We start from the raw sequence: 14,899 nt of genomic DNA on the forward strand, positions 1-14,899 counted from the left end.
AACATCTGGCTGACTGGGTGATCAACCCTAATAATAATAGAAATGTGTGAAGACTGCCAAAAAGAAAATGCAGCTACCTAAGTTAACCAGTGAATTCTCCATCAATGCTGAATCCTAGTAATGATGCTGAATGATTGATCAACGGGATGGGTGGTCCAGCACATTGAAGGGCCCCAGGTGATGCAGAGAGAAGCACAAAGGAGAAATGCAGAAGTTGGAGCTAGCTCTCTCACGCAACTTCTTGAGTCACATATGGGAACAGCCTCTGTCTACTCTCTACTGTAACAACAAGGGCATTGCCCATCAGGCTAGAAACCAAGAGATTGTGAGTTCTAGTCCTGCCTTAGCAGTGAAAGTCAGCTCTGGGTCTCCTCTCTCCCAGCCAAACTCACCTCACAGGGTGGTTGTTGTGGGGGAAGCAGGAGGATATATTCGCCACCTTGAGCTGTTTGTACAAATAATAAAAACGGAATACAAATCAATAAAATCCAGGGAGACAGTGAAAAGATATTTCTATTGCAAAAGTAATCTGGAATTCTAAGATTTGGTGTGTTGGCTTTACCATGCCTTTAAGTACAATACAATACAATACAATAGCAGAGTTGGAAGAGACCTTGGAGGTCTTCTAGTCCAACCCCCTGCCTAGGTAGGAAATCTTATACCATTTCAGACAAATGGCTATCCAACATCTTCTTAAAGATTTCCAGTGTTGGGGCATTCACAACTTCTGGAGGCAAGCTGATTAATTGTTCTAACTGTCAGGAAGTTTCTCCTCAGTTCTAAGTTGCTTCTCTCCTTGGTTAGTTTCCACCCATTGCTTCTTGTTCTGTCCTCAGGTGCCTTGGAGAACAGTTTGACTCCCACTTCTTTGTGGCAACCCCTGAGATGTTGGAACACTGCTATCATGTTAACTTATTCTTCTTCCTGACTTTTCCTTCTCTGTCCCTATTTTTTCACCCTAGAAATCGATGAAGACCGGATTCCCAACCCGCTTCTGAAGGTATGCACCCCTTCCATTCTCAGACTTGGAACAATAGAGTCGATTTATGCATTTAGCACAATAATATTGTGATACATGAAAACCATTCAGGATGATGATGGAAGGAGGGGGGGGGATACATTTCCTGTATGAATGTACATGCTTCCCATTAAAAAAATGTTTACTAAGAACTAAAAGTGAAAGATGAAATTTCAGCAGGCCAGGAAGACTGAAGCACTAGTTCCTAGAGTGCCACACACAAAGCCTTCATTAGACTGAAATGTGTTTTACTGTCATTGCTCAAATTAATAAGCTTTAATAATGGGAAAAGATGGAATTAATTTTACGGCTACTTAAAGTCCCCCAATGAACACTAGCTAGCAGCAAAGAAGTACAGGGAATCTAGCCCTTCGCTGCCCCTCTGTGGTTTTCTAGATTTTCCCAACCTTGATCTTGTAGCCTCAATTGTATTTCTGAGGTGAGCTGCATGTCTGATTCCGAAGGGACAAGAGGTCAAACAAGACAAAAACCTTATGCTCTTTCCAGGGGTGACATTCAGATTTTTCCCTACTGGTTCTGTGGGCATAGCTTGGTGGTGGTGGTGGTGGTGGGGTTTCCTGTGACTGGGTGGGCGTGGCCCACTCAATGTCACCCACGCAGTCACATGACCCTTCCCCTCCCCTACCAAGCACGCCAACAGAACCCGGTAAGAAAAAAATGTGTGTATGACAGTAGTGGGTTTCGGCTCCCGTTGCAACTGGTACACTGCAATAGAAGCAGGGTGTGCACCATGGGGACGTGCGCTGCGCACGCATGCGCACCCACTGCCTGCGACACTTCAGCTGCTCAGCGGAGCATCGTGCAGGCACCATACGTTGCGCGTGCGTGCACAAATGGCCTGTTTCCTTTAAATACAGGTAAGGAATGAGGGCAGGTGGACGGGCCCTCCAAAGCACTGTTCCGGTACGGTGGCTGCTTCCAGCAGGCACCGGTACACACGTACTGAGGCGTACCGCCTGCAGCCCACCACTGGTGTATGAGCACGAGAAGGTGCTCATGGTGAATGCTGTGGCAAAGAGAAGGCGAACTTTTCTCCCTCCATTCACAGTGGCGCTGCTGCTCTCTTTACGGTTCCTCCCGGCCCCCTCCCTCCCAGAGACTACCTCAAAGGGACAGCCTGCAGCAGCTCCCCTGTGAATGGAGGGAGAAACGTTTGGATTGGGTGGGCGGGTTGAGCGACTGAAAGGTCTGAGCGAGTGGCAAGCACGTGACTGAGCAGGTGACTGGGCGGGTGTGGGCAGGGCCAACCAGGGGTGATTTTTACCAGTTTGGCGAACTGATTCAAATCATCCCTACCGGTTCACCTGAGCTGGTCTGATCCGGTTGAATTTCACCCCTGCTCTTTATGTTTTTTCCCCGTTGTTCCATGGGAATGGGGAGAATTACAGACCTCTGCAGATCATAAACTTGAAAAAAAAAGGGAATACAAGCTAAGAGGCTTGGGTTGGTTCTAGCTTGTCAAACAAAGGCATGAGCCAAGAAAATGGTAATCACCAGATGATGTGCCCATCACAAAGAAGAAGCTGGAACTCCAGATCTTCAAGGACTTTTTTTTCATTCATTCTTGGTTCATTCTGTAAGTAGCAAGAGCTAAATGCAACACATGGCTTGAAGATTATACATTGCACCTGAATTTTGGCATTTTGTATCTCTTAGGATTTTCTCTTCCTTCTCTTTGCAGCCAGGACTGTCAATGTCCCCAAGGCAAAGGAAGAAGGTCACCCGCACCACTCCCACCATGAAAGGTAACTGGTCCAGAAGCCATGTGGCTGTATTGAAGGATGGAATCCATCATGGCAACTACAGTGCCTGGGAAGCAGCAACAAGATAGTTCACTGCTTTCTCGGCCTCAGAAGGGCTCACTGTTATGTCCAGCAGTTCCCTTGCCCTTCTTGAAATGATAGGGAGAAAGAAGGGGAAAGTTAGCCTCACAAAACTTTGGTGGGTTTTCTTCGTAAAGAAGAAAGGGTGAGGTGAGTAGTAAGTCAAATGCTTGGCAGGTCTCTGTAGAACAGAACTTGAAATAACATCTTGTTGCTAAAGGTTCCACAGGCTGATTGTGTGTTTTAAAGCTATACAGATATCTTCTTTTTTGCTATGTGTGCTAAACCAGACATTGCATCCTGTGATACTCATTAAAAGAGCATAGGGTTTATTTTTGGAAGAGTGTCACCAGCTTGTATATAATGTATTCCCCATTAGCTTGCAGTATTCAGACCTTGTCAGTCAGTGCTAAGATTCCTTTAGGCTTTCCATGGTTGTGTAAGGTCTTTCCTTCTCCCCCTCACCCCTATTCCCTACGCCCACCTCCCGTGTAACTTTTCACACATCCTCCTTAATCCCTGCCAGGATCATTTTTCATTAATTTTGCATTAAAGCATTTTGTCTCTTTGTATTGGTCCTCTGCATTCTCTCCAATTACCAGCCTTCTGCTTCGTCTTTGCCTCCAAAGTGTTGCAGTGCCTCATATAATGCAGGATGCAATTGTCAGGCTGGGGTGGGACTGCAGCAGCCACTGCAGAGGAGTGCAGAGATCAGCATTAAAAACCTGTCAGAATTTTCTAAAATAGAACGTGTGAATTCAAGAAAAGGGGGAAAATTCACAATTCAGGACACAGATACAAGAGTTATCATTGGCATTCAGGTTTCAAGGTCAACCAGCGAATGCATATCAGGAATACTGTGCTTTTAGTCTGAAGCCTAAAGTAGGAGTGTGGAAAGGAGGGAAGACTGTGTTTCCCCCAAAATAAGACAGGGTCTTATTTTCTTTTGATCTCCGAAATAAGCACTTGGCCTTATTTTCGGGGAGGTCTTATTATTTTTGAGGTGCAGGAGGCAGCGAGCATGGTCACCTCATGGCTGCTGCTGTGTTGCAATATTTTCGGGGAGGGCTTATTTTAGCAAAGGCGCTCAAAAGCCTGATTGGCCTTATTACCTGAGGAGGTCATTTTGGGGGAAACGGGGGAGTGTCTTACAATAAAATAATCCTCTCCTAATAATGCATTCCACCTACAGTGGTTTCCAAATCATTAGTGAGTAGCTATCTTGGGGAACCTGTTTACTGTAAGTATGGCCCAATTTCCCATACTCTCTAGCCATCAAAGGCATTTATGAAGCTGAAGTGCATAAATTGCAATATCTAAGGGACTGCCACAAAAGAAGAGGGGGTCAACCAATTCTCCAAAGCGTCTGAAAGTAGAACAAGAGGCAATGGATGGAAACTAATCAAGGAGAGACACAACCTAGAACTAAGGAGAAATTTCCTGACAGTGAGAACAATTAACATTGGCTACGGCATATAAAGAAAACCTTTACAAGATGTTCTACAGATGGCATCTCCCACCAGCACGGCTTTCTAAAATGTTTAAAAATCTGGCCCCAAATTGTTGGAAGTGTAAAAAAACACCAGGCACTTTCTATCATATGTGGTGGACGTGCAATGAGGCAAAAAAATATTGGAAAATGATTCAATCATGGTTAGAACAAATGATGGGAGAACAAATTATGTTTAAACCAGAAACCTTTCTCCTAGGCATAATACCGGAGGGGTTTAAGAAAGATACACTCTATCTAATCATACATATACTGACTGCAGCACGCATAACCTATGCACAGCATTGGAAAAAAGAAAATACACCATCAGAGCTAGATATAATCAGAAAAGTGTTGCCCTGTGCAGAAGCAGATAGGCTCACTTTGGAACTTAAAAATAAAGGGGAATCAGAATATTTTGAGGTATGGAATAGATTTTATGATTGGTATAAGTTAAGATGACAAGACTGGAACAAATGTATATATTGTGATCAAACAGAAGGACAGACAATGTATCAAATAGATTAACTGTTAAATGGTTGAAACTAGCTGTACATAATGTGAATATACGATCATTCCGACTCCGCGGCATTGCATTGTTTTAAATGTAAAAATAATAAAAATATATATATTTTTAAAAAAGAGAACAATTAACCAATGGTGGAATTGTTTGCCTCCAGAAGTTGTGGGTGCTCCAACACTGGAGGTTTTTAAGAAGTGATTGGACAACCATTTGTCTGAAACAGTGTAGGGTTTCCTGTTCAAGTAGGGGATTGGACTAGAAGACCCCCAAGGTCCCGTCCAACTCTGTTATTCTGTTAAAACTGCAATCCACTTAAACTGGGTAAGATTAACTAATAGATACATTCCTTAATGCACGAGAACAATTTGCTGTTTATAGCAGAGACTTTAAAAAAGGAAACATTTACATAAGAATCAAGTCATCCCGAGATCACAGTTTTCGTGAATTCTGCCCTTCCCTACTTTTCAGAGCTCCAGCTGATGGTCGAACACCATCTTTGCAAGCAGCAGAGAGATGAAGAGGAAGAAGACAGTGCTGAAGTACAGGAGTCACACAGTCCAGGCTGCTGCCCTCATGCCAACGTAGAACCGACCCACAGTCCCGAAAGTTGCCCTTTGGCCCAAGCCCATGCCCAGCTGGAATCCCAGGAAAAACCACACTCTGGTCTTGAAGAACGTGAGTATGATCCTATCCATGTAGGGTGAGCTAGGCTTCCTTGGAGCATCTCACTTGTACCCACTTCCAATGAAGAAGGAAGCCTGTCTAAATTGCTTCATGTCTTGAGCCCAACCTGACCAGATATGTGCTTTCTTCAAAGGAGATAGTCCAAGCCTAGTAAGGAACTTGAAGTTCTCCAGATGTTACTGAATCACAGTTCCCAACAGGCCTGGCCTGTGTGGAAACATTTGAGAGCCACAGATTTTCCACCTCTACCAAAATCTAGAAAAAGAAACTCCTTTAAATTCACTCTTCTTTCATGAGGGAAGTTCATTTTCCATAGAACATGTGTGTGTGTGTGTGTGTGTTCCAGCTTAACTCTTGAATGCCTCGAGCAATTTCAACCAAATTTGGTAAACAGATGACTTACTCTCTAGAAACAAATTCTTTGGGGGTAAGACACCCCTAAAGCCCCTCGGGGTGTGTGTTCTGTAAAGATACAGCCTGTTGTGCTTTAAAATGACTTCTACTGTACTGCTGTAAAATGGCTTCTACAGTACAATGCAGTGGAGTTGCCGTGGTAATGGCTTCACAATACTCCACAAGGAAACTCCTTCTGGCAAGGGGAAAAATGCAACATTAGAAATTACGTTTGGTCTGGACATTTCCCCCCTATAAATAAATACCCAGGCAATGCTGGGTTATTGGCTAGTACTTAATAAAACAGTCCCTGAGGCATACTGCTTTTGGAAAATACGTAATTTTTTGGGTTTTTGGTTTGTTTGTTTTATTTACCCAGTGCATGCTCTTTTTATTTATGCCCTAATATTATAAGTACCAAAGGCCCTTCCAAGCCACCAGCTCTGGGAGGAAGGATCAGAGTCCCAAGTTCAGGCTTTGATTTATTTATTTTTTCCTTCGGAAATGAAGGACCACAATCGAGAGAAGTAAAAAGAAAAAGGACTTAGCAACACCAGTGGGACAATAAGAATACAGAGCAGGATTTGATCTTGGCTAATTTCATGCCTTGATCCATGCCGCCCATGCTGACACACACACATTAGACCAAGCACATTCTTCAAAATTTGCACTTCTTTGAATATCGCCCTGCCCATTTTGGCTCAGAGGAGAAAATGCTCTTCAAAGCTGTACCTATTTCAAAGGAAATGTACGCTGTGTTGGATGGATTTTTAAATGCACATGTACGTGTCTGTACTTGTCTATGATGTGTTTCTGGGTGTCTAAATAGAAGTTTTATGCAGATTTTTAGAAATTGCCAATCCAAGGCAGGACACACTAGATCCATTAATATATGCATGGCAAGTTAGCGCAGGCCCAGAAAATAATTGACCTAAATTATTATGTGTACTAGAGGTGGGTTCCTACTGGTTCGGCCCAGTTTGACTGAGTAGGTAGTAACTCGGCCTGCCACGCCCCTGAACCGTTTTTTCATGGCCATCTTGTTTTCTACTTCTGAGCAAACCGGCACTAGCAGCAGCTGGAACTCACCTTTGATGTGTACCTTATCCAGAGGTGGGTTCCTAATGGTTCGGACCGGTTCGATTTTAGAAGCGCTTCTCTATCAGTGAGGTGGGGAGTTTTGACATTCAGGCTCTGCGATTTCCCACAGCCCCGGCCGCAACTTGGGGTGTTTGGGGGGGTGGCAGCCAGTCCTTCCCCACCCTTGTCCCAAGCCAGGATCGGGTGAACTTCCCTCCCTCCCGCCCTGCTTGCACAATCCAGCGCCTCCACCTGCATTTTTTCCTATCTCACACCCTTTCCGTTGTTCTTCCTCCCCCCCCACCGCACTCACCCGCCATGTTTATAAACACAGGCGTGGCCTCCGGGCTGCAAAGTTGAATGCTTCAATTCCTTCTAGGTAACTTATGGCTTTTCTACACCCTAAATCCTCCGGCGGTCTATTTTTGGGAGTTTTCTCCCTCCTTTCCCTCCCCCGCTTCCTTCCATCGGAGTCCCAAAAATTTTCACCACTGTTTTGGTGGGTGTGGCTTTGGGGGGGTGTCATGTGACTGAGTGTGCACGAGTGACGTCAAGTTGGCCACACCCACTCAGTCACATGCCCCCCAATTAGTCATGCCCACAGAACCGGTAGTAAAAAAAATTGAACCCCCCACCCACCCGCCCTGACCTTATCCTTCCCAAAGCTGAGAAAGTAGGCCTTTCCTGCCTGTAGACTCCAGCTCAGCCATTGAAGGAACGTGACCTTGGCTCTGCATTTTGACACAATGCACATAAGATGGGTTCCAGTTTGGAACTTCTGGCTTCTTTCCCTCAGGGCCAGACAGGCTGCTGTTGCTACGCATTGTAGCTCTGCAGCCTGGGAGAGCCGCAATTTCTCCACCACCGATATAAGCCAGGGTTTCATCAAGATGCATGTTAAAACAGTATTGTTGCAGATCCCTTTGATCAGCTGCGCAGGTGGCAGGAACACATACTCTTATCTATGCCAAAGGCCCTGGATTCTATGTGAGGCTTGATACAACCTACTTTTGCTTAAAAAGTCAGGGAAACAGCGGCCTCTAGTGGCCAAAGGCTAATGTGACAGGCAAGTTGGTTTTGGCCAGATTCAACTACAGGTAGTCCTCCATTTACAACAGTTCATTTAGTGACCATTCAAAGTTACAACGTGGTACACTGAAAAAAGGCTTGGGGGGGGCATTTTTCATACGACCGTTGCAGCATCCCCATGATCATGTGATCAAAATTCAGACGCTTGGGCAACTGATTCATACTTTATGACTGTTGCTGGGTCCCAAGGTCACATGATCCCCTTTGGGTGACCACCTGACAAGCAAAGTCAACGGGGAAGCCAGATTCTCTTAACAACCGGGTTACTAATTTAACAACTGCAGCGGTTCCCTTAATAACAATGGCAGGAAAGGTCATAAAATGGGGCAAAACGCCCTTAACAAATGTCAACAGCGGAAAAGTCGGGCTCAATTGTGGCCATAGGTTGAGGAGGAGTACCTGTATTTGAGAGTAAAATTAAGCCATTCTAAGCTCCTCCCTTGCCCCAGGTGTCTTTGCAAGGTTGCACCCAGGACGGGGAGGATTTTGATCCGTTGCTATCCCCATAAATAATGCATTCAGAATGTTCTTTTTTAATCAGCCTGAAATCCCTTAGCAAATTCTCACAGCACGAGCTGGCTCTACAATGTGGTGTCCCTGGATAATGAGCATCAAAGGATCGCAGCAGAAATAGCAATAGCATACCAATAGCGTTTAAGTTTCTATACCTCCCCAGAGGGCTTTACAGCAACTCTTTGGGTGATTTACAATGTAAGCATTATTTGCATATTGTCCCCAACAATCTGGGGCCTCTTTGTACCGACCTTGGAAGAATAGAAGCCTGAGTCAACCTTGAGCCCCATCAGGATCAAGGCCAGTGTTGGCAAACCAGGAGCACACATGGAGGAGCGCCAGAAACCAAAAGAGCAGCTCCCCAGAGCGCTAGAAACCAGAAGAGCAGTTCCTCGGCGTGCATGCACGCACCAGGAAGCTGTGTTTCTGGCATGCACATTCGTGCTGGTCTTCCAGTTTCTGGTGCGCGTGCTGGCCAGCTCACCGGCACGCATACGCGTACCAGAAACCGGAAACTCAGCTTCCCAGCACATGTATGTGCGCCAGGGAGCTGATCTTCTGGTTTTCCAGTACCACCACCACCCCCAGCGTGAAGACCAGCTGGCTGGCGCATAAGCCGGAAACCGGAAACTCAGCTTCCCAGCACACACATGCACGCCAGGGAGCTGCTCTTCCAGTTTCCAGTGCTCCCGTGCATGTGAAGAACAGGTAGCCGGCACACAGATGAGCACTGGAACAGACAGGTGATGGCTGGTGTTCCTGGAGACACGGCTCTGTGTGCCACTTTTGGCACGCGTGCCATACGTTGCCATAATGGCTCTAGGCGGTGGGCAGATTTTGCCTGCAATACTATACGTTAACCACTGAGCCACCAGGGCAGCATGTTGTTTGGCCTTTCAAAGGGGAAGGAAGTTGCAGTTCAGGGAGAAATATCAGTCACTGAAAGAGTGCAGTCTGGGCTTATCCAGTCATAGGCTAAGTAACTTTCTGGTGCATCAGTAACCTAGGGTTGCCTGCGCCCCAGTTATTCATCCATCTTTTAAGAGACCCACATCTTTGAAGAAAGCACACTATTGGCAGGAAGTTAGCAGTTCGTGGACACTCAACCTTTTCCCCCATTTCATAGGATGTAAACAGGCCATTGTATTTTTTTTGTGTGTCACCCACAATTCAAATATAGAAACACCTATCTGAGCAAAGCATTGATTGGTGTGTGATCATTTGACTCTTTGAAATGATGAAATGGGCTTTCAGCATTGAAGAATGAGTGTGTGCACAAGTAAAGGAGAGTGTGTGGCAAGCCAAGTTCTTATTTGTTGGCTTGTTTTCATTCATTCATTCATGGATGAGGGCTTGCATTTATGTCCTCCTTTTTCTCCAAGGAATATACATCACATTTCCTTCCCGTTCAGTTTTATTGTCACAAATGACGCTGTGAGTTGGGTTAGCTAAAAGGGTTTGAGGGACTGTTCCCAAGTCATTAAATGGGATTCATGGCTAAGTAGGGATTTGAGCCTGGATCCATCCAGCACTTTGATTGCACCAGATTGCAGTAATCTCCTTCCAGTGGATGAGTAAGTGGGTGGGTAAGTTGCTGGATATACTGAGGCAAATGCATTTTTCCTCTGCACCTCCAGGTAAATCAGAAGCTTTTAAAAAAAATTATTATTATTATTTGTCCCTTTGAATTAGTCTTGACTGCTGGTCAGTGCCTGGACAGGTCTCTGCAGTTTTCTTCACAAAGTTTTTTCAAACATTGTTTGCCCTTGCCTGCTTTCCAGGGCTGAAAGGGAGTGACTGGCCCAAGGTGACCCAGCTGGCTCTATGTCTAAGGCAGGACTAGAACTCACAGTCTTTCGTTTTCTAGCCTGGAGCCTTAACCACTACACTTAACTGGCTGTCATCAAAGTCTTAGACAGACCATTTTAATTTAAGCACTCAACAGATTCTGGATGGCTGAATTGCAAATGTAAGGAAGAGAGTTTAATGAGTGGTAGGAAAGATGGATACACACAGACACAGACACACACACACACACACACACACACACACACACACACACGGCCATGTGGATGACTGGGCAGCATACTGAATCTAATTGATATGAATGATGTTTGCCAAAAAACCTGGCAGAAAGATTTAATCTAGATTTTAAAAAGACTGCACGTTCAATTGCAAAGTCAGACATGCAAATAAGAAAGAAGTAATCGTGTTGATTCCTATAATTTAATGTGACAGTATTCTGCAGTTAGGCTACGAGACATAAGGCAGAGAGTGCAAAATGTTGATTTGCTTGAGGCAGGAAAAAAAATAGGTCTGGTTTTGCAGAATGCAATCTGGGTCAGAAACTATTAGCTGCATACAGTAAAAGAAAACAAAAATAAATTAGCCCATGGCTACTTTGCAATAGCATGAAAGAGGTTCAGAGATGTTACCATTCACCTAAAAATAAAAACTGTATCATTTGTGCCTTATGGAATTGCTTTCAGAGCAACTCAAAGAAATAAGTATAGAGGTTTACTGCAGATACCTCAATAGTTGCACCTCGTCTACCACAAATTTTCTTGGTTTTCTTCTCTTATTTTAAAGTGGTTGTTTTTTTAAAAAAAAATCCCTCCTAGTTCAGCTCTTCCATAGCTTCCAGGTCTGTTTCCATTACTTCACCCATATTTCCAGATCAGTGCACTGTTCTTTATCCAGAACTCCAAATTCTTTCATCTGCAGCCCCTATCCCAAATTTTCACAAACGGAAAGCAAGCTGTGTGGCCTTCCCACAACAATTTTTTCTTCAAACTTGTTCCACTTAATATGGCACCTCTGTAAGTGGACTTTCCTCTTCTGAGACTAGAATGAATGTGAGGATTCTCCTGCAGGACTAACCTCCATGCAGGTAGCTGGTATGTATCTGTGTCTCTCTTCTAACAACTATTTGCATGGATCCGTAATGGCAAACCTATGGCACACATGCCAGAGGGGGCAGGCAAAGTCCTCTCTGTGGGGACGCACGCCAACTGCGCTTCAGGAGCACCAGAAACCCAAAAAGATCATCTTGCCAGTGGCACATGCGCTCCAGCATGCACGAAGACCAGTTGGCCGGTGCGCATGCATGTGCCGGAAACCTGAAGATCAGCTGGCCAGCACTCACATGCGCACTGACCAGCTGGTCGTTGAGTTTTTGGTGCTCTGGCGTGCACGCATTCTGGTTTGGGCACTCAGTGCTGAAAAGGTTTGCCATCACTGGCATAGATGCAAGATGGGTTGGGTGGAAGAGTCAGCTGATGGGCATGGCTGATGAGAGGTCCTGAGGAGCTCTCCCCTATTCTTTTATTTTATTTTATTTTTTTATTTTTTGAATAGACACAAACAAACAAGACACAACAACTTTCTCTTTCCGCTTTCCTCTGGTTGCGGAGCTGTCCTGACTTCAGCAGCTTGGGGCTGCACTTCTATCACTGGCTAGAAGAGATTCTCTTGGATCAATCAGGGACTTTGCGATGTCCCTGAGATCAGCAAGACGTACTCTTCCCTGTCACCGTCTCTTCGGGATAGTTTAGGTCCAGATGTACCACCCAGTGGTAAAAGTATCGGCTATGATCTCGGAGCTCTGAGATCGCATGTCTGTATTGTCGTGACATCAGCTCCTTTCTCAGAGCTGTCCCCTATTCTTCAGGTCCCACTGCTGATTCCAGAGAACTATCAGGGAAAAGAGACATCTGCAGCAGTACCTAAGGAGAACTACTTCAAAGGAAATGGCTAATTAAACAACAGCTCTTAGTATGAGGAGCCCGGAGAGAAAGAAGGGAAGCAATTTTATAGCTTACACGCTCTTAGCAAGATTTTCTGTTGCATTGGCAGAGGCAGAAAACAGGAAAGTTTCTTCTGTTTCTCGAATACTATTAATGGTATAAAAATACAAGCTGCAGCCATTTATCTTCTTGCTTACAGAAACGTGCCTTAGTTTTCTTTTTTCATTCCCCATGCTGATTGGCATCATTGCTATTTTGGCACAGCAGTCCTGATAAAGCATAAAACCCCACTCCCTGATATTTGCAGCCAGCAACATTGCAAAGTCAGCCCCAAAACAGGTATACTTAAAGGACATTTAGCCTCAAATCCTCTCCCAACTCTTCCCTCTGTTTCAGAGGTGGTATTCAGCCAGTTCTGACCGGTTCTAGCGAACGGGTAGCGGAAATTTTGAGTAGTTGGGAGAACAGGCAAATATCACCTCTGGCTGGCCCCACCCTCTATTCTCTGCCTCTTGTCCCAGCTGATCGGCGTCTCAGCTGATCAGCTGAGTCTTCTTCTGTTGCTCTGCACAGGAGAATGGAGCTGCAAAGCAAGTTAGTGGGGTGGGGAGGAAATGGGGATTTTTCAGTAACCTTCCCCTGGAGTGGGGAGGGAATGGAGATTTTACAGTATCCTTCTGCTAGGAGTGGGGAGGGAATGGGGGTTTTGCAGTATCCTCCCCTGCCACGCCCACTAAGCCACGCCACGCCCACAGAACTAGTAGTAAAAAAAATGAATCCCACCACTGCAGTCAGTTTTGTTTCTCCATCCAAGGATTTGATAAACTAGAAGGGAACAGAGAAGTCTGATAGGCAGAAAGATGCACAAATGAGTGTATAAATGTTCAGGTCACCACTAGTATTGTACTAGTATAATAGTATAATAGTAGTATTATACATACCTAAAAAGAAAGAAAGACAGCTCAGATCAAAAACTCTATTCTAAAAAGTGACTCTTTCCATGCTCAATTTAATTTTTTTTTAAAAACCACATTTAACTCTCTGTTCTTTCTTTTCAAAATTGGAAAGCTCTATCCACTGAAGCATTTCTCCCTAAAGAAACCATAACACTGAATTATTTGGGACTCTGACCTCCCTGTTGAGTGTGGGAAGTCAATTATTCTGCTAATGTATGCAGACCTAGTTATCTCTTGTAAGCCACCTTTATTCTGAAAGGCAGCATCTAGATACTTTAAATAAATAATGTTACACGCTAGATTTAATTAGAGGCATGGGGATGTTTTTCTGATTTGTTTTGCTAGCATTTACACTCTTGGAGTGCTCCCAGATTCTTCTCCTTGCTTTTTTTTTTGGAAGTGGGTGGGGGGTCAGTGGGCAGCCTCACAAAAGTGCTCTCACCTGAAATCTCCTCCACTCATTGACATAAATGAAGAGGGTGCATCCCGTCCAAAGTCTGAGCATCCACGAGCTGGTCTGGATTGATTTGTTTTGGTTTGTTTCCAGTTACTTGTAGGGCTGCCTCCTCAAATCAATTTTAGGGATGAGGATTGATGGTCATGGCCCGCTAGTGACGGGATTTAATTGCTGCCTACCCAATCCTCTTCCAACAGCTACAAGCCATCTGGAACCCGTCTATACATACCTACCCAGGATGTTATGCACAACAGTGCCTGCTTATTAACAGTGCATCTCATTTGGCATTTCTTTTCTCAGTGACCTAGTTTTGGAGAGATTTCCCAGGAACTTGACAGCTTTCTTGTCTTGTCTCGTTTCCCCCCTCCCCCCTCTTTTCTTTGAATTCTATATCTTTTCGTGTTATCTACCAAGATTGCCATTTCCCAGTTTCTCCCCTCCTCCTGATCCCCTATGAATGAAAGAAAAATCCCCCCTTCCTGCCCTTTTCTGCTGATCTCCCCATGGAGATATAGATATATTTATGCAATTTCTTTTTGTTTTGAACAGAGGGAAGAGTCACAGAAGCATGTGGTGCAGGCAGCTCTGACAAAACGAGGTCTTACTTGTGCTCAGAAAAGCAAGGGATTCATATATCACCGGAGAACTCCGTGGAGAAGGACAGGCTGCCCAAGGAGTAGGTATAACCACGTACTGGGGTGGAAGTGGGTGAGGGTGGGGTTGCATTCAGACATTTCACCAAGCTGTGCTTGGTATTGTTGAACAAATGATTCTTCTACGTGAACAAAATAATTGCAGGTTGGCCAGCCAAATTTTGAGGGACAGGACATCCCAAACTCATGACTTGATCATGGAGATAATCCATGGATTTTGGACTACGAGTCACTTGATGGCACACAGTCATATTATCAATCAATCAATTAGGCTTGACTTGTATCCAGAGGCAGATTGCTGCCGGTTCAGACCAGTTTGGGCAAACGTTACGATTCTGCGCAGTTTGGCGAACCGGCAAATGCCACCACTGGCTGCCCCCCCCCCCACCTGCTCTGCCCCACTCTGCCCCACCCTGCCCTATCTCACCTCACCCGCCTTGGCCAGTGGCTAGAG

The 14,899-nt window shown here is 45.0% G+C and overlaps 1 protein-coding gene across 3 annotated transcripts in view; it reads left to right on the forward strand.

The window, feature by feature from the left end:
• PPP1R1A (protein phosphatase 1 regulatory inhibitor subunit 1A) overlaps positions 1 to 14,899 on the forward strand; it is a 117,826-nt gene that overhangs the window by 97,599 nt on the left and 5,328 nt on the right. The window contains exons 3-6 of one of the 3 annotated variants that reach the window (XM_081949943.1): positions 963 to 1,000; positions 2,721 to 2,784; positions 5,343 to 5,549; positions 14,342 to 14,472. In XM_081949943.1, the coding sequence (XP_081806069.1) occupies positions 963 to 1,000; positions 2,721 to 2,784; positions 5,343 to 5,549; positions 14,342 to 14,472 (440 nt within the window). The remainder of the gene's footprint in view (positions 1 to 962; positions 1,001 to 2,720; positions 2,785 to 5,342; positions 5,550 to 14,341; positions 14,473 to 14,899) is intronic. The other 2 variants (XM_081949942.1, XM_081949944.1) reach the window with 2 other exon arrangements.

The sequence above is a fragment of the Natrix helvetica genome, assembly GCF_964273705.1.
Source record: "Natrix helvetica genome assembly, chromosome: 1".
In the NCBI taxonomy this organism is placed as follows: domain Eukaryota; kingdom Metazoa; phylum Chordata; class Lepidosauria; order Squamata; family Natricidae; genus Natrix; species Natrix helvetica.